Source organism: Nomascus leucogenys, chromosome 17 (assembly GCF_006542625.1).
Source record: "Nomascus leucogenys isolate Asia chromosome 17, Asia_NLE_v1, whole genome shotgun sequence".
NCBI classification, from domain to species: Eukaryota; Metazoa; Chordata; class Mammalia; order Primates; family Hylobatidae; genus Nomascus; species Nomascus leucogenys.
Genome location: NC_044397.1, coordinates 61,848,868 through 61,868,315, shown reverse-complemented (window position 1 = coordinate 61,868,315; position 19,448 = coordinate 61,848,868). Strand labels below are relative to the sequence as shown.

The 19,448-nt window shown below is 42.6% G+C and overlaps 1 protein-coding gene and 1 long non-coding RNA gene across 9 annotated transcripts in view; one reads left to right on the top strand and one right to left on the bottom strand.

Moving 5' to 3' along the window:
* HECW1 (HECT, C2 and WW domain containing E3 ubiquitin protein ligase 1) overlaps positions 1-19,448 on the top strand; it is a 464,866-nt gene that overhangs the window by 403,948 nt on the left and 41,470 nt on the right. For all 8 annotated transcript variants that reach the window (XM_003268823.3, XM_012496683.2, XM_030796709.1 and 5 more), the window contains 3 exons: positions 2,035-2,155; positions 2,915-3,028; positions 3,857-4,009. In XM_003268823.3, the coding sequence (XP_003268871.1) occupies positions 2,035-2,155; positions 2,915-3,028; positions 3,857-4,009 (388 nt within the window). The remainder of the gene's footprint in view (positions 1-2,034; positions 2,156-2,914; positions 3,029-3,856; positions 4,010-19,448) is intronic.
* On the bottom strand, positions 3,616-17,701 carry LOC105737762. Its single transcript, XR_001113440.2, has 3 exons — positions 17,178-17,701; positions 5,871-7,017; positions 3,616-5,135 (listed from the first exon to the last, which is right to left on the bottom strand). It is a non-coding gene; the product is annotated as an uncharacterized LOC105737762 (long non-coding RNA).

Here is a 19,448-nt window from a genome sequence, read left to right as displayed (position 1 = left end):
GTTTGCACCCTCTGGCAGAGCTTCACCCCTAGATGAACCTTCCTGTCTGCTTCCCCCACTTCTGCAATCAGGCACTCTTGGGCAAATTCACCTCACAAGGCAGATTATTAATTCTAAATTAGTCATCTCTCATCTCACCTGAACCTTGAACACCCAAAGGAAAATTCTAGCACATTTTTTCAATCTCCTCTACTATTATTTCAAACATTTCCCCTAAAGCCTCCAACCCTCAGCACCCCTGCTCTCTCCTAGCAAATGACATCCTATTTTACCTCACTACCTATATCCAATTCATTGCCTCTTAAATACATCTCCTCTCTGCCCACTTCACTTCATCTCCACTGACACCAGCCTAGTCCCATTTGAACTCTTTAGATCCACCTTGGTCCTCTGGGGTTTTGTTCTCTTCTGCAGAAGATAGATGTTTTTATGATTCAAGTGTCATCATGCCAGCCACTATGCAAGGGCTTCCTACTACGCTTAGCATAAAACAAAATTGCTTAACAATATACCTTGTCCTGTTTCATGCAGCTCCTGCCCACCTCTCAGGCCTTGTTTTTGTACCACTTTGGTCCTTGGACCCTGTGCTCCAGACAAACTGGAGTACCACTTTCCATTCTGCCACAGGACCTTTGCACATGCTGATCTTCTACCTGGAATGCTCTTCTTCTGCCAGCTCATCTCCTCTCTTAGTTAAAGCAAAGCTTTTCTTGACCCATGCAATCTAATTTGTGCCTATCTGTTCTTCAGATTGTCCCCAGAGAAGCCTTCCCAGACTTAGCCAGCAGATTCTGTGATCTCAAAGAACTGGGTTTCTTTCCTTCATGGATAGCAATCATTGTAACTTGTATTATATACTCATTTCTGAGAGTTTACCAGTGCAAAGGGATATATATTAAAGTATTTACAAAGCACTCTAATGAGACAGAAGTTCTCCTCTATATAATGAGTTATTATTATTGTAAACTTTACTCTTATGATGCAAGGTCATCTAATATAAACTCTAATCTAATATAAACTCCTAGATGCTCTGAGCCTTTGTGTACAGGTATGTTTATTTGAGCATCAATATCAATACAGGAGCATGATGGACACATATACTAAAGTCCCACTTACCTCATTATAGTTTCAATCACTTCTTGTAGCAACTTACAAGAAAAGTTTAGTCCAGTTCAGTTTATGTTAATTATTTTAGATTATGCAAGTACAATTAAAACTACGAAAAATGCTCATCCAGGTCCTTTTAAGAGAAATACAACTTGAAAGAATTAGAGAGGAAGACTTAAATATTTATTCTCATTAGAACTCATAAATGAATTTAGTATATTATTTTTATACTTTAGTATATTATTTCTATTTATTATAAAAGTCACTGAGAGAGTGATGGAAATGAAGGGACTTGTTGGAGAAGAAAAATATGGAGATGCCAGAATGTGCCTCTACTGAGCTCTTGCTCTACTGTCACTTTGCTTATTTGTTCTTCCACAGAAAGTGATGACCTCATGCCTGTAATCCCAGCACTTTGAGAGGCCTAGGTGGGCGGATCACTTGAGGTCAGGAGTTCCAGACCAGCCTGGCCAATGTAGTGAAAGCTCATCTCTACTAAAAATATAAAAATTAACAAAAATTGGTTGGGCGTGGTAGTGCACGCCTGTAATCCCAGCACTTTGGAAGGCCAAGGCGGGTGAATCACCTGAAGTCAGGAGTTTGAGACCAGCCTGGTCAACATGGTGAAACCCTATCTGTACTAAAAATACAAATGTAGTTTCGTAGTCAACATGGTGAAACCCTATCTGTACTAAAAATACAAAAAAATATCAGCCAGGTGTGGTGGCACACACCTATAATCCCAGCTACTCAGGAGGCTGAAGTAGGAGAATCGCTTGAACCCAGGAGGTGGAGGTTGCGGTGAGCCGAGATCACACCACTGCTCTCCAGCCTGGGCAACAGAGCAAGACTCCTTCTCAAAAAAGAAAAAAAAAAAAAAGAAGAAGAAGAAAGAAAGTGATGACCTCTGTGTGCTTCTCTCTGCAGGTTTACAGAGAGCTAGTGCAAGAGCCCCTTCCCCCTACCGGAGAGACTTTGAGGCCAAGCTCCGCAATTTCTACAGAAAACTGGAAGCCAAAGGATTTGGTCAGGGTCCAGGGAAAATTAAGTGAGTGCTCCAGTGCTTGGCACTGAATTCAGACAGTGGATTTTTCAATCCCTTTCTCCCCTACATCCTTGTAATACTGTTTTTGAGATTGGCTACTCTGGTGGGGTAGTGGTTATGGTCTGAAGCGGGGGAAGAAGGAAGTTGGGAAGATGGAAGGAAAGAGGAAAGGACGTTAAGAAATTGGAAGGGAGGCAGGAAGAGAAGGTAAGAGAGGGAAAGAGAATGAGAAAGAACAGATTTTAGACAAAGGCATGTCGAAAATCACAGGGTAGACCTTTTCAGAAAACAAGGAATCTTGAACTAAATAAAAAATCTCATATTTCCCTTCACGTATTCTTGGGAAAAAAAATTAACTCATTGGTCAAATTTAAACTCTTGGTAACTTTGTAACTGAAGTCTACGTAAAATGTTGTTTATATTTTCCCTTCTGGGTTTATTATTTTCATCTCACAAAGCTGAACCCAAACTCAGGAATCTTAAGCAATATCCTATGAGTTGATCAAAGTGAATTATTTTAAAAGTAGTTCCATATGATGGAATGCACGAGAAGTGTACACATTTTCTTTGTGCTCTTGATGTTTTGAAGAGCGTATTCAGATAATCCCTCAATGAACTGATGGAACCTGCGTCCTGCTCTTTCCTCTCTCATTGGAGAGGCTTGGGAGTGAGAACCTAAACCTGGGCACTCACAACTCACTTAGAACACTGTCCAGCATCCTGACTTCAGGGCCAACACTCACCACCCCTTCTCCTTCTCAGGCTCATTATTCGCCGGGATCATTTGTTGGAGGGAACCTTCAATCAGGTGATGGCCTATTCGCGGAAAGAGCTCCAGCGAAACAAGCTCTACGTCACCTTCGTTGGAGAGGAGGGGTGAGGCACCAGGAGTTTTATGCAGACACTAAGCATGGGTGGGCCAGAGCCTCAGGATCAGGGGTGATTTTTCTCAAGAAGGAGCAGGGTCGCTGTCAGCCTTCACCCCAATGCGATTCTGATCACATCCTCCCAGGCGGTCCTTCTTTTCAGGTATTGCCAAGCTTTAAAAAATGCCACGTTCTTCAAAAACCTAAGATTATTGACATGCACAAGAGGATAAGCCAAAAATACAGTCCCAGGGCACTGGATCTCTCCTTTTTAGGTGGTATGCCCCTCTGAATATCTAATTTAAAAAAACTCTTTCTCTTAAAGTGCATGTATACAACTTCATGCCAAACTTTTCATATCATTTCAGTGATTTCATGGGAAACCACCTCGACCATGAAGGGCAAGCCATGTAGGAGGGCGTATCAAAATGAACCTCGAAGCCTTTTCAGTCCACCCACATACACACACACACGCATGCACACATTCACTGTTGCAGGAAATTCTTTTATGTGTCCCACAACAAAGGCCTTGTATTCAATGGGCCAGCTGTGTGTTTTAGCTCAGAGGGGTTAGATGATCAAAAGAAAACACTAAGGAAAGCTGCCATAAGAGTTTATTCATGGACATCTTGTTAAGAAACATCTCCAAACCAATTACTGCATCCTCATTTTCTACAGCAAATTGATACTTCCATTGGTATTCACTCCAAAGAGCAGAGGCTGCTCTCTGCTTTCCCCAGCACCCAACTCTGAAAGGGCACACTAGAATCTGGGTGCAAACAGGTCCCCCCACCTCCGGGCACAGAATGAGCTTCCTAGACCTCTGCTTTCTTTGCAGCCTGGACTACAGTGGCCCCTCGCGGGAATTCTTCTTCCTTCTGTCTCAGGAGCTCTTCAACCCTTACTATGGACTCTTTGAGTACTCGGCAAATGATACTTACACGGTGCAGATCAGCCCCATGTCCGCCTTTGTAGAAAACCATCTTGAGTGGTAAGCTCTGTAATGTTCACTTTCTTGTATTTGAAAGTTTTCCTCTTTCTTAGTCAGAATTCAACAGCATTTCTCAAAGGCCACTGTGTTTAGAGCAGTGGCCAGATGTTATGAGGGATGACAGTGAATGACAGAGCCCAAGAAGGAAGAATCTGTTAGTCTTCACCCAGAACACAAGATGAATTTACCAAGGATGCTGATAATATAGCAACTGCAAATTGATGTGAGAAAGAATAATTGCCTACTGAGAAGACACTAAGATCAGTAGATATAGGTCATGAATGTTGATAATTTTACTAAAATCATAAGGTCCCAGTGGAGGCTTCTTGGAGGTATTTATGGGTTTGAAATTCTTTGACCTTGGGCCAATGGCTTTAGCACTGTGGACACTGGCTTCTGCATCTTACTGTAAAATACGGCTATTAGGTCAGATGATCTCTAAGCCTTCTTCTGACTTGAAAATCCAGTATGTCTTTGGTTCTTGGGTTGTCTGCTGTTGAGGCATTCTATTACCACTTACTGATATGTGTAAGAAGATTGGTATCAGTCGATGCTGTGCAGTTTTGTGGTGCAGAGGTGGGTATTAGAGGTCTCCAGAAAGCTGCTGGGACACCTGGGATGCAGGCACTTTCCTGCTGCATCACCACATGCCTGATTTGAAAATTGCCGCTGCTCTGACTGCAGGAGCTCCTGCTGTTGAGAGGGAAATGAGTCCTGGAGATGGCTAATGTGGGTTCTTCTGACATGGCTTATTTATGCTGCTGTTGAAGGGACCCATTGGGGTGACATCTGGGCCTGCTGGCCTTAGAACCCAAGTTCCTATAATTTGGCTATAGAGCATCAGTATAACCCACCTGTGCTAAGGCTTCCAGATATTGCACATGTCTTCTCTCCATATGCACTCCCAGCCCTGAAGTTCTTGAGCTGAGGTAGAGTGAGTGAGTGCACATCGAGGGTTTGGCACAAGATGAAACAAAACGTGCCCTTTGTCACCCCAGAACTTGTGAATAAGTGGATGATGGAGCAGAGCAGTCAAGTCACCGTGGACGGGCCCGAGAATGGAATCTGCTTCTCACTGAGCTCACATTCAGGCAGGCTCCATTCTGATGGTAGAGAGTGCTATGACCTGTAACACAGGAATATACACGTACACAGATTATACCTAATACAATCCCTCAACTAGCTCTTAGTTTGTGAGCATGAAATTTAAGATGGTGTCTTAGAGATCATGAATTGGAATCAGCAATCAACAGAGAAATATTTTCATCAAGTATCTTACCATATAAGACTATGCTAGGTAGTGTCAGGAATACCTTCGCTAATTTAACAATTATAAATTAAGCACATAGTATGTGCTGGGAGGATACAAACATAAAATGAGCAAAGTCTCATGCCTCAAAGAGACTAATGTGAGGAACACATGAGCCAACCAACAATTACAATACAATAGCTTAAATGCTCACTTACACACACATATACATATGTAAGCGTATGTTTGCCTGAGATACATAGATAAGCCTGAGGATTGTATTCAATCACAAGGGAAAAATATCTCGCTCTGTCCAAGGTAGGGGGTCAGGGAGTAGGGAGTGGAGTCTGTGAATCTTACAAAAAGAGAAGATGGTGGCATAGGACAACAGGGACAAGTACCACGGTGGGATGAATGGAAGCTGACGTTTGAAGAAAACCTTGGTGTCAAGCATGTTTCAGTGCAGCCACAAAATAAGGCCACAGGTGAAGGCCTGATGGGAAGCACAGAAGATACTGTGGCCCACACTTGGCTGAACTGCCTATTAAGAGTGGCCTCCGTCGCTTTCCACAATGACCATGGCTCACCTGCTGCCCCGTCCCTGCAACCAACCTGGCTTTGTGGCCTTCTGCTCATCTATGCATTGCAGGGCTGAAGAGGCTCTGTAGATGTGTCCATTACACTTTATCACATTAAGGAAGGAAATTGTGTGATACAGGGATTTTGCAAGAATTACCAAAGTTCTCTGGCTGGATCCCTGATGAGGGCTTGACAGTGTCTGTCCTCGAAATTCAGGTTAACCGCTGAGTCCTTTGTTAGAGGACTTGGCCCCACACTAAGCGTGCTGAGTTTCATCTGCTGATGTTCTCACTCATGTGGAGAGTATCTGTGATGCATCCGGGAAACACAATTGCAGGTAGCTTTCTAAGCCGACTAGCAATCTAAACTGAGCCCAAGGTAATGAGATTTTCTTCAGCACCACTCTTTGGATGCTGCTGACTTGTGATGAAATGGGCAGGGAACTCCCTTCTGATTTAAAGCTCCAACTCTGAATGCCTCAGTCCCAAGAGTCCTCAGCCTGGCATGCAGAACAAGCCCCTCCACCTCCACGGGGTCAGAGATCAGATTGTATAATGACCCTCCATGTGGAGTCACACTTTTCTTCTCTTATCAGTGGCTCCAAATTTCTGAGCAAGGAAAACTGGTTTTCTTTGCACAGAGCCACAGCTGACTGAACATAAGCCACCTAGGAAGAGTCTCATTTAGATTTTAACAGGAAGCCCTGATCAGCTTTGGGACATCTTAACAAAACCATGATGCCGCAGTTATTCCTTGTTTATTTTCATACCGTAAACCATCTTGTGCCATGTGGCAAATAGTTTAACAAACAAAACAGGCAGGTTTTCACCTACCTTGCGCCCCTGAGTGACTCGTTAAGCTCTTTGGCCAGCATTTTAGCAAAGGGAGGGTAGGAGAGCCCAGATTTGGTGATGTGGCTTTGGGTATTTTGCACAAAATGCTGGCAGTGTGTGGGTGCTGTGGCACCTGCCTGAAGACCTGTCGCCGTCATTCCTGCATCCCGCAGGTCCATGACACTCAGGAAACCAGAATCCTGAGTCTTCAAATCTGATCGCTCACAACTGGTACCACTGGCTGCCTCTTAACCGCCCACAGCGTGGGCGTGGCTGCTGCTGATCTCGGATCGGTGTCAGGCGTTCCTTCCACCTTCTGAGGGAGTTCATCAGGAGATTCATGGAGGCTGTGAAGAGGATGACAATCATCAGATCCTGTGCATCACTCATGAGGAAACAGAGAAACCAAAAGATTACAAGGCTTTCTAGGGGCACAGCCTTGACTTTGTAAAGCAGGACATTGTCCCTTGACATAGGACAAACCAGGGCAGGATTTGGCCTGCAGGGAGGACAGAGGTGCCTTCATGGACACCCACGCCCTGCCACCTCCCTTCACTCTGGAATCAGAGATAAGCATAACCACAGACCCGAAATAAACATGGCAAACACAGGTCAGCTTCAAAAGTTGTTGCTGGTTTTTTCCAAAAATAGAAATTTTATTCTCTAGTAAGGCATATCAGAAAATGCTGTGAAATTGGTATTCATATTTTATAAAATTTATAAATGTATAAAATGCCGATGAGCTAAATGGATCTATTTTGTACTGCTGAGCATAATTTTATATATTATCATAATCATTAATAAAAAATAGATGAATTTAAAAGTCAGTTGCTTGTAGGCTAGCAAAATAGTGAAAGGACTGGAGTTTTCCTTTAACTGGAAGAATTATTACCACTTAGCATACACACATTTAATACTGATTGGTTTGCTATGGAGGAATAACTGAGAAACCAAATGCACTGAGTGAGTTTATATTAATGTTTTAACACAGCTGCTCTTACATGATTATATTTTTTTAATCCCTAGCAAAAATCCATTATAAGGCTTCAAAGGATTAAACATCACTCAGGATTGACACGGTACCCAGCTGTGGCTGGAGGCAGCATCTTTGCAGTGGTCAATTTTATCTTTTTTTGTTGTTATTCTGCTTCTTTATCCTTCGCTGACCTTCTTCTGTGTCCCAGCCTCTTACACATTTTCTGAGTTCCCTTTAAAAACTAAGCTCTATTGGAACAGAGACACTTTTGTCTTATTTCACTCTAGCACACCACCTGGCACTTTCAGGTGTTCAGAACATCTCCCCGACCACTGGATGCATAAATATTATTCCACAAGTCACACCAGTCTCTTCCTTCTACCAGGGTTAAGATTAATAGAGTGCTCCCTCCTGCCGTGTGCAATTAATTGCTCAAAGTTCACACTTTTCTGTATTATCTGTGGTTTTAAAGCCCTTGCAAAGTCAGCAATAAATGCACATGTCCCTTAAGAGCTTTACACTCTGGGAATCTGCTCTCCACGACGCGTGAGTGCTGCTTGTTACTGAAGGAAGGCCTCCTCCTTCTTCTCACACTGCACGTGGTCCTGCAGCGGCCACTTCCAGGCGAGGCACTGCCCGAAGACATCAATGGAGAAACCCCTGACACTGTGTCCTTCCTCTGAAAGCTCCCCTTTGAGAGTAGATACTTGACATTCTGGGCTTCCTGCTCCCTGTGTGTGGGCTTTGTATCCATTGGAACAGAGCCAGCTTAATCAAAAGCCCTAGCAGGGCATTATGATTCCACCCACTTCCTTTCTTTCTAGTCCAGTGTTGAGACGTACCAATATGAATAAATATAGTGAAAATTCTGTGTTACACACGTTGAGTAAGCTGGGAAAAAAAAACTGTTTGTGGGTTTTGTTTTTTGTTTTTGGTTTTTGGTCAGGATTTTTGTTTTTTGTTTTGTTTTGTTGCCTTTGGCCTAAAGAGACTTTCTGCAATTGCTGTTTCATTACTTATTTGTACGACTGACTTCCAAACTGAAAGGACTATGTCAAAGTCAGCAGTCATAATATTCAGGCCAAAGAGAGAGAGGAGATAGAGTCAGCAGAGCTCTTTCAAAGCTGGAGCCTATAAGGGACCACCCATGGATACTGTGGTTACTCATGGACACAGCCCCTGCCAGACCTGGCCACAGCAGGGCAAAGTAGGGAAATAACACTCTTAATCAACACTCTTCTTCCACCCTCCAGTCCCAATGGCCAAACCCAACCATAAACCAGAGGACAGAGGCTCTCCAGATACTGCAACCTACAGTGGCCAGTCCCTAGGTCACAGAGCAGGGCAGAAAAAGGTGGGAAATTAGTGGAGGACAGGGAGAGCAGGGAATGAAAAATTACCATAAGAGCCTATACATTTCAGGACCTTCAACCCATCCACCAGAAATCTTATAATTTACAGAACAGTGTGTGTCTGTTGTGTCTTTGATGACAGAAGTCTTGGAATACTATTCCAAATTTCTTTTTTCTTTTCTTTTCTTTTTTTTTTTTGAGATGGAGTTTCGCTCTTGTCCCCCAGGCTGAGTGCAATCTTGGCTCACTGCAACCTCCACTCCTGGGTTCAAGCGAGTCTCCTGCCTCAGCCTCCCAAGTAGCTGGGATTACAGGTGCATGCCACCACACCCAGCTAATTTTTGTATTTTTAGTAGAGACAGGGTTTCACCATGTTGGACAGGCTGGTCTCGAACTCCTGACCTCAGGTGATCCACCCTCCTCGGCCTCCCAAAATGCTGGGATTACAGGCGTGAGCCAACGTGCCCAGCCTATTCCAAATTTCATATCTTCATTCTTTGATTATGGTGATGTCATTTGCATATTGATGAGGCACTCATATGCTACTTTTTTATCCTTTTCATATTTATTGTATCCTGATTTTCTATCTTTAGGGATACAGAATTTAATAATTAAGCTAAATAATGAAGGATCCATTGAGAACCTGCTAAATATACCAGGCACTGTCTAACAATATTATAACCCAGATATAATGTTATTATTACAACATTATAACCCAGATACTGAGTTATCCTACTTTTACAGATAAGGAAAATGAGGCGCAGATATAAACAAAGCCACAGAGATAGTCGAGGACCAGGTAGGAGTAGGAACCCCGGTATCATGGCTCTATCATCAGGATCTAGCCCCCATTCAAAGGCAAAATCAGATATATAATTGGTCAAATTAAAATACAATGTGACCAACACTGTGCATACCTCTATTATAGTGCTTATCACATTGTATTGTAATAATGAGGTACAAGGAACTTTGGAAAAATGAATGAGAAAAATTGGCTGGGAGAGAAGAAGAGTGGGGAATTCTAGATGGAGGGCCCAGCGTTCACAGCAGATGTCAGTTTGGTGTGGCCTCAGAGGAGAGAAAGAGGCTGGAAAGGCATCCTGGTGTCCGGTAGGGAAAAGCATTTGATGGCATTCCTGGGCATTTGGGTTTTGTCATGAAGATGACAATGACAGGGAGCCAGGCATTTCATTAGTAAAGGAAGATCCTGATCAGATCTGTATTAAACTCAGAAAGTCAACTCTGGTTACAAGTGGAAGATGAACTGGAGTGGGCAATAGGGGTGTCATTTAAGAGGCTAGTGAAATAGTTGTTGGAAGAGAGATTAAAGAATCAAAATAGGGCAGAAGCAGTATAAATGGAAAGATTTTTCAGAAGGAGCATGAACAAGAGAATGAACAAAACTTGGTGATAGATTATAAATAGTGGGAGGTTAAGTATATGATAGGCTAAATAGCTTGAAATGACACTGGTGATCACCTAAAATTCTACCCAATACTTATCAGTGCAAAGACACCTTTTTAAAAATCAACCTACCATTCCTTATGTAGTACCCTCTATTTTAAATGATACTTCTTTATAATCTGAATTAGCCAGATTATAGTTGCACACTCCCAGATGCTGTGAGATATGTTATTTCAACATTTTTAATATTTACCAAAACTTTGTGTCATTAGAAACTCTTCACTTACTTGCTACAAAATTATATATAAGAAACTACCAAGTTAAAATGCTCACATATTTTGAATGGAGGCATAAAAAACAAAACTATAAATGAATTGTGAAAGGTCCAAATTTATTTTTATGTCTAATACAATGCATGAATATTGCAAATGCATATAGTTTCAAACTATTATGTTTATATAGGAAAGATTCACATTTAAGTTCAAACATTCCCTTCTCTAAGGGTCTTTCCTGAGCACTCAATTTAAAATAGTGCATCCATTTGTAATTTTCCAACTTAACATCTTACTTTAATATATTGACTGAATTTATCACTATATAAAGTATTAATATGTTTATATTCATTGTCGTTTCTTCCCAAAAATGTAAGCCCAGTGAGACCAGAGTCTTGCCTGTAGCTTTCCTAGTCACAAACTTGGCACTCAGTAAATATGTGTGGAAGGAAGGAAAAAAAGAAAGGAGGGAGGGAAGAAGAGAGGCTGGACAGATAGACGGATGGTTGAATGGAAGGATGGATGGATCGATGGAATACTTCTCAGGTAAAACTCCTTGGTTAGTAAGAATTTTTATCTCATTTCAATTTTTAGTTCAGAATATTTAAACTAAAATAAAATAAAAACGGTAAAAATAAATAAATAAATTTGGAGCTTCTCACTCATTGTTGAGTGTCATTTAAGCTCCTACCAACTATTCTCTCTGAAATCACCACTGGAAATTCTTTTTGTCCCAATCATTCTGTATGTCACTTTTCCTGGAGCAAATCTAAGATGCCCTAAAAGTCTGAACAATTGAAATAGGTGGGTTCCTTCTCTATTCCTAGGAAGAATACCAGAGCCTCAGACACATTTTCTTTGTCTTAAGTACAGTCATGTGTCAGTTAACGACAGGGATACTTCTGAAAAATGCATCACTAAGCAATTTTATCATTGCGTGAACATCATAGAGTGGAATTACACAAACCTAGATGGCAGAGCCTACCTCACACCTATGCTCTATGGTATAGCTTATTGCTCCTGGGCAACAAACCTACACAACATGTTACTATACTGAATACCTTAGGCAACTGTAACACAATAGCAAGTATTTGTGTATCTCAACATAGCTAAACATAGAAAAAGTACAGTAAAATTATTGTATAGAAGATAAGAAACGGTACACCTGTATAGGGCAGCTCCGTTATAATCTTTTGAGACACCGTTGTATATGTGGTCTGTCATTAACTGAAATGTGGTTATGTGGCCTATGCTTGTGCTAACGTGTATCATTTTAAGAAATGACTACGTTATGAGTCACTCTACATAATTGTCAGTGTGAGAAGGATTTTCAGAGCCAGATTTCAGATGTGATGCTGTTAATCAGTTTCTCTGCAGCCACCAAAATGTCTGTGTGCTCATTTATGTCTGTGGTGGTGACGAATCTAACCTTACAGTTGTCACAATCAGACATTTTACCACCTCTCAGACCAAAATTTTCAAGAGGATCCCAAGGCCCTTTGCTAACTGCAAAATAAACAGACTCCCCTGCCCCCTTCTGCCCCAGCCCTGACCTCTCTCCCTTCCCAAGCAGGTACTACCTGGGTGGTAAAAATCTTCTGTTTTCAGGTCTTTAGCAAGGGGAAGTGGGGGAGGAGGGAAGCTCTTTTGTGCATGTTTAGAGTTTGGCCAAGTGGGTAAGTGGGTATTAAGTGTAATTGTAGAGTTTTATGGAACTTAAGAAGTCCTGGATAACACATTTTAAGTATCCCTTGCTACATCTGCAGAGACTTGAATTAGTAGGTAGAAACCACAACATTATGAGATCGCACTGGGTGTTTCATGGCCCTTCAACCTCCCAGGGCCCTCCTGACGGAAGAGCTCAGTGTGGACTTTTGATCTGAGTTTAAGATCAGGTAAGCCCCAGCCCCAGCCCTACCCCTAACAACAGTCCCTGGGTTCTTTCACGAACACCTACAAGAGCTTTGCTGACCCCATTTCTGGCTGAATCTCAGTAGCCTCCCTATCAATTCTCAAAGAAGATGTGGAGCAAAGGTTAGATGAGAAGTCACCATAGAATGTGTGGGATTGGTTGGGATTCTGCCTGTCCTATTTCTGAACCCAGCTTTCTTCAGAATGTGTGAGAAACTTCCAGTAGGAAAAAAATTAACTATTTAGTTAATGATGCCAGTACTGTAACTGGGTATGCAACCAAAAGAAAATTATGTTAGATTCCTCTCTACTTTGAAAATACGTGAAAAAAAAGGAATGAAATTTCTTCAGGAAAATCTAGGTGAATTTATGCATATGCTAGAACATAAAAATTATTGAGAACATAAAATGAACTCAAGAAACCTTGAGTGGTAGAGACCTTTTTAGAGACAATCAATCTTTTTAATCAACAACTAGAATCTATGAAAGAAAAGAAAGGCCGGGCACAGTGGCTCACACCTGTAATCCCAACACTTTAGGAGGCCGAGGCGGGTGGATCACTTGAGGTCAGGAGTTTGAGACCAGCCTGGCCAACATGGTGAAACCCCGTCTCTACTAAAGAATACAAAAATTAACCAGGCCTAGTGGCACATGCCTGTAATCCCAGCTACTTGGGAGGCTGAGGCAGGAGAATTGCTTGAACTCGGGTGGCAAAGGTTGCAGTGGGCCTGGATTGCGCCACTGCACCCCAGCCTGGGCAACAGAATGAGACTCCATCTCAAAAAAAAAAAAAAGTATTTGAATATATAAAAGTTAAAATACTTTTATGACAAAAATACCATAAACAAGGTCAAAAGACAAGCTTTGATCTTGAAAATTAATCTTTGCAACTCAAGAAAATCAGAGGTTGAAAATCTGTAATACAAATTTCAAAGAGCTCTTACAACTTGAAAAAAAGAGGAGATACAACCCTGGGAAAACTGGCAAAGAATATGAAAAAGTTGGTCAGAGAAGAACAAATGCAAATGATTGATAAACCCGTTAAAAAATTTCAACTTTTCTAATGGTGAAGGAAATGAAAAATAAGGTAACAATGATATATCACTTTATAATGATCAAATTGCAAAAAATTAAAGTTATTTATTTTTGGAGGGGACATAAGTAAAAGGATGCTTTCATGCATTGTTGGTAGAAACATGCATGAAAGCAATTTTATAGCCTTTCGGGGGGGAATGCAATCCACAATATAAACTAAAATTTTTAAAACCCCTATACCCTTTAGCCCATAAAGTTATCTCATAGAAACAAAAGCACTAATATTCAGTACTTTTATAATAACAGGTAATATTTATTGAGCCCTTATTATGGGCCAAGTATTTTTGCAAAGGCTCAACATGAATTACATAACCTAGTATAATCCTCTATTTTACAAATGAGGAAACTGATACCCATAGAGGTTTAAACTTGCCCAATATAAGAGCTAGTAAGTGACAGAGGTTTAAACTTGCCCAATATAAGAGCTAGTAAGTGACAGAGGTAGGGAGCAATCACATGCAGTCTGACTCTAGAGTGCAGACTTTTTTTTTTTTTAGACAGAGTCTTGCTCTGTCACCAGGCTGGAGTGCAATGGCACGATCTTGGCTCACTGCAACCTCCATCTCCCTGGTTCAAGCAATTCTCCTGCCTCAGCCTCCTGAGTAGCTGGGACTACAGGCGCCCGCTACCACACCCGGCTAATTTTTGTATTTTTAGTAGAGACAGGGTTTCACTATTTAGGCCAGGCTGGTCTCAAACTCCTGACCTCATGATCGGCCTGCCTCGGCCTCCCAAAGTGCTGGGATTACAGGCGTGAGCCACCGCGCCTGGCCTAGTGCAGACTTTTGAAAGCTATGCTGGACTGCCGCACAAAACACACAGGTGTGTTTATTTCAGCATTGTTTGTAAAGACACAAACCTAGAAGCAATGGAAATGTCCATCGGCAGGGGAATAGTTAAATGTATTACAGCAGATCCACACTGCACAGTCATATGGGGCATAAAAAAGACTGAATTAGAAGCTTACCACGTGATAGAGAGAGATTTCCTCAAGATATTATTGAGAGAAGAAAAGCAGAAAAGCATGAAAAATGCAATTCAGAAATTGACAAATAGTAACCCCAAGCCTGTGTGTATGTAGCTAGAGATATGTAAATATAAATATATCAGTATGTGATTATATGATTAAGATAAAAAATATGGAAGGGCACATTTTAGCTTATCAATATGTGTCACAGGAGATGAGCCAAGGTTACAGGAGCCAGCCACGCCAGGAGAAGCCAAAATCTATATAAAAATTACATCTGTGTGTAAAAAATAAATAAATCTCTTACAGCCAAGATGCCATTTGGTACAAATGTCTTAGCTTAATTATTAGTGGAAAACAAATGTCTTAGATATGCATTCATCAATGCACTATTCTTATCACCTAAGGACTTGATGCTGGGTTCTACAAACTGTTCTACACATGAGCTCCTGGCATATTGTGAATGCCTCGTGTATATGGTACAACTATGCTCACCTACCCTGAGTGTCTTCCCTTCTTTGTCTCTTTTTGCCATTTATCCCCCCTTTACTCAGCACAGACCTCTTTACTAATTCCCTACTGTCTACAAAATGGAGTCTGGACTCCTCGGATTCTCAGGACAGCCAAAACATGAAGACCACCTGCCTTGAGACACCATCTGCCTCTCCCGGGCAGCTCCTCCTCTGCCCTCCCCACGCTTCCTTAGGCTTTGCTCTGCTGCCCATATGTGCGCAATTGTTTCTTCTGTTCTTCTTCTCTCATTTATATGGGCGCAAATTTCCTACCCTGAAAATCCACTTAAAATACTGCATAGTTCCTTCATGATTTCTTCATGATTTCCTGAACCTTCTCAAGACAAATTTATGTTCATCTTCTCTTGAATTCTTTTAAAACACAAAGGTTTCCAAACCCTTTTAGCTGGAATCTTGTTCTCCAATCTAGAACATATGAAAGTGAATCCAGGCTCTAGCAAGGAGGAGGGGTGGCTGGTTCACTGAGCCCCTCAGGCCCTTCCTCCTCCCCATCTCTATGCTTCTGTGCAAAATAGCTTGAGAAAGCACTGCTCTAATCTGCTGTCTGCGTCTCTCCTTCCATCCCTCCCTGGCCACTTTGTGTTAGCTTTGAAACTGGATCAGGGCAACATCTTATTGTTCGGGTTTGCCCTCTGCAGCCAGCGTGGTTTCTGGCATGGAGGCAGCACCCTTCAGGTCCTGAGGCAGGTGCCACACAGCAAAAGGCAAACCCAGGTTTCATGCCTGCTCCAACTCTCAGTAGAACCTGGGCAGCTTTCTTAACCTATCTGAGTCTCAGCCTCCTAGTTCACCAAAAGGACATAAGAGTGCCTGATGTGGTTTGAAGGATGCGTCTCCCAGAATTCATATGTTGAAACTTAATCACCAATGTGATGATGTTAAGAGGTGGGGCCTTTAAGAAGTGATTAAACGATGAGGGCAGAGTCATGAATGGGAGTAAGGCCCTTATAAAAGGCCTTGAAAGAGTGAGTTTGCCCACTAGGTAAGTAGCACCACCACGATCACCCCCAGCTGTCACAACCAAAAATGTTTCCAGGCATTGCCATAATTCTCCTAGGAGGCAAAATCACTCTGTTGAGAACCACCGTTTTCGTGATGGAAGACTGGAAAAAGAAAAGGTTAAGCAAAAATTTTGCAGGATAAAAAGTATTTCTGTAGGCCTAGAGTTTTAGGAAAACATTTTCAGCCTTGGAATACGTCATTGCTGCAGGTTGAATGTATGTGTTTTTCCAAAATTCATAGGTTGGAACTTAACCCCCAAGGTGATGGTATTAAGAAGTCAGACTTTGGCTGGGCAAGGAAAGTCAGATGTAGAAGATGTAATCCCAGCCTGTAATCCCAGCACTTTGGGAGGCCAAGGCGGGTGGATCACCTGAGGTCAGGAGTTGAGATCAGTCTGACAACATGGTGAAACCCCATCTCTACTAAAAATACAAAAATTAACCAGGCATGGTGGCACATGACTGTAATCCCAGCTACTCAGGAAGGCTAAGGCAGGAGAATTGCTTGAACCTGGAAGACAGAGGTTGCAGTGAGCCTAATTGCATTGCACTCCAGCCTGGGCAACAAAAGCAAAACTCCATCTCAAAAACAAACAACAACAAAAAAAGAAGTGAGGCCCTTGGGAAAGTGATTAAGTCATGAAGGCTCCACCTTTGTGAATGGGATCAGTCCCCCTATAAAAGAGGTTGAAGGGAGTGGCCTAGTCCCTTTTGCTCTTCCCATTCTGCCATTTGAGTATACAGCAAGGTGTCCATCTTAGGAGCAGAGAACAAGGCCTTACCAGACGCTGAATCTTTTGGCAACTTGATCTTGGATTTCTCAGCCTTCAGAGCTGTGAGAGATAAATTTCTATTATTTATAAATTACTCAAGCCATGGTATTTTGTTATAGCCACAGGAATGAACTAAGACACTCACGTATTAGACCTCTCTGATTATTGGACCAGCATAACTGAGCTACACACTTTAGTTTTCAAATGTTGGCAACTGAAGAACTTAAGTAATGACCTTCAAGTAATGACCAGGTGAGTCTCGGTGCAGTCAGTCCACTGAGTTCATGTCCTGATTCCCTGCTAGTCCATCTAGAAGAGAATCTCCCAGATGCTGTTATCATTTGCTTCCCAAGACAGTTGCCTCCTGGACTGAGTCAGAGGGAAAAGCTTAGATAGAAGCCACACCTCTGTCTCCAGCCATAAGCGGGCTGCTGGAAGGATTCCCACAGAGTTGCCATGAGCTCTTCATGAAGGCTGGAGGCTAGCTATGGCCCTGGTCTGCTCTCACCTGCCCCACAACAGCCACCTCACCCTCCAAGCAGGCCTGCAGCTGTGCAGGAGTTCCAGACGCCATGCCTCAGTCCTCCCACAGGCCAAGAGGGAAAAATTACAAAGCAAACCACTGGTGGGGATGCCAGGGCCTACACCAAACCCACTATTAGCTGTGGAGACAGGAGACCAGCCTACGGCCAAACCCTGAACTCAGCCCACAGGAATGTGCACGGAGCACAGGGAATGACATCAATGCTGGCCTTAGTGTAAAAGCCAGGAGCAGGGAAATTTGATTGTGCCAGGAGGACAGGGAGCTGCAAAGAATCAAAACTCCGCTCCCCTAATATTTATTCCAAAAACAGCTCCGTGGTGGGGATGTTATTGCTGGCGCTTCCCCTTACTCTTTGTACTGTGGGTTCACTTTCCAAAGGCAGTTCTGGTTTGTTTGTTTGTTTGTTTGTTTGTTTGTTTGTTTTGAGATGGAATTTCGCTCTTGTCCCCCAGGCTAGAGTGCAATGGCGCAATCTTGGCTCACTGCAACCTCCTCCTCCCAGGTTCAAGCAATTCTCCTGCCTCAGCCTTTCGAGTAGCTGGGATTACAGGTGTGTGCCACCAGGCCCGGCTAAATTTTGTGTTTTTAGTACAGAAGGGGCTTCTCCACATTGGCCAGGGGGGGTGTCGAACTCCTGACCTCAGGTGATTCACCTGCCTCAGCCTCCCAAAGTGCTGGGATTATAGTCATGAGCCACCATGCCTGGCCTTGCTCGTATTTTTAAATACCAGCATCAAACAGCCCTGAAAACTGCTCTTTCTGGGAGCTTGGCTTTGTGGGGCCGCTAGAAGGATGCAAGGCCTTTGAGGAGACAATGTCAGAAGAGAGAGAAAGCCTTGAATTATAAGACAGAGCAAAAAGTGGATGGAAGAAGAGCCCAGAGGAGGCAGGGAAAGGGAATAGATAGCCCAAGTGGAGATATTAACTTTGAAAAAGAGTCAGCCCCGGCAGGAGAAGTGCTTGAACCCTGGAGGTGGAGGTTGCAGTGAGCAGAGATCTCGCCATTGCACTCCAGCCTGAGCAACAAGAAGGAAACGCCATCTCAAAAAAAAGAAAAGAGTCAGCCCCTTTTTCCTTGAGATCGAGGGAAATAAAGGGTAAGTGTAGATTGCAGATGTACTTACTAATGAGAGAGGTGCCGAAAGCAAGAACCAGAGGGAGGGAGAGGCTGGTGATATGAGGGGGATTAGATAAAAAGAAGACCCCCCCTAATTAGTGGGGTGTGAGGAGGCAAGGATGCATGTGCCTGCAGGCGGTGGTGTGAGAGGAGGCCAAGTAGAGCCCTTCATACTCTCAGCTTCTAGAAAAGCCTTTGTCCTCCATCCCTTCTTCCAGTATCCATGAGGAAAATGCAATGAGTGATGCCTAAGGCAAAAAAACTTCACTTTTGACCTTCAGACTATGTTTTTCATCTTTAAAAAAAGATGAGGGACTTGGAATGGGTGGTTCTCAAATTTTAGTCAGCAACTGCATAATTTATTTTAAATGCAGATTTCCGTAACCCACCCCATAGAGTCTGATCTCCAGGCACCTAGATCTTAACAAACACCCCAGGGATTCAGATACCAATGGAAGGGTCACCACCACCTTTGAGAAATTCTGCCTTAGATGTTAGCAGCATCAAGGGCCTTTCAAAGAGTGTGAGAAAAAAAGCTGGCTGTTCATGCAGTTTTCACACTGAAATGAAATCTACCCTAGGCAGACACAACAGGTTTTCACTAGATTTTCTAATATATAAGAAGTTAGAAAATACGAAAGGCCCAAACCTGAAGGCAGTAACACTGGGTAAAGCATGGAAACATACATTGTGTGGGAACGTCATGAAGTCTTATGTACTTAAATAATGAGGTTGAGAAAGGTTAATTATTTTTAATTAAACAAAGTTAGGAGGATAAGGAAAGAGGGGTATCTTTGAGATGGGTTTTTAAAAATGTAATAGAACTTAGCAAT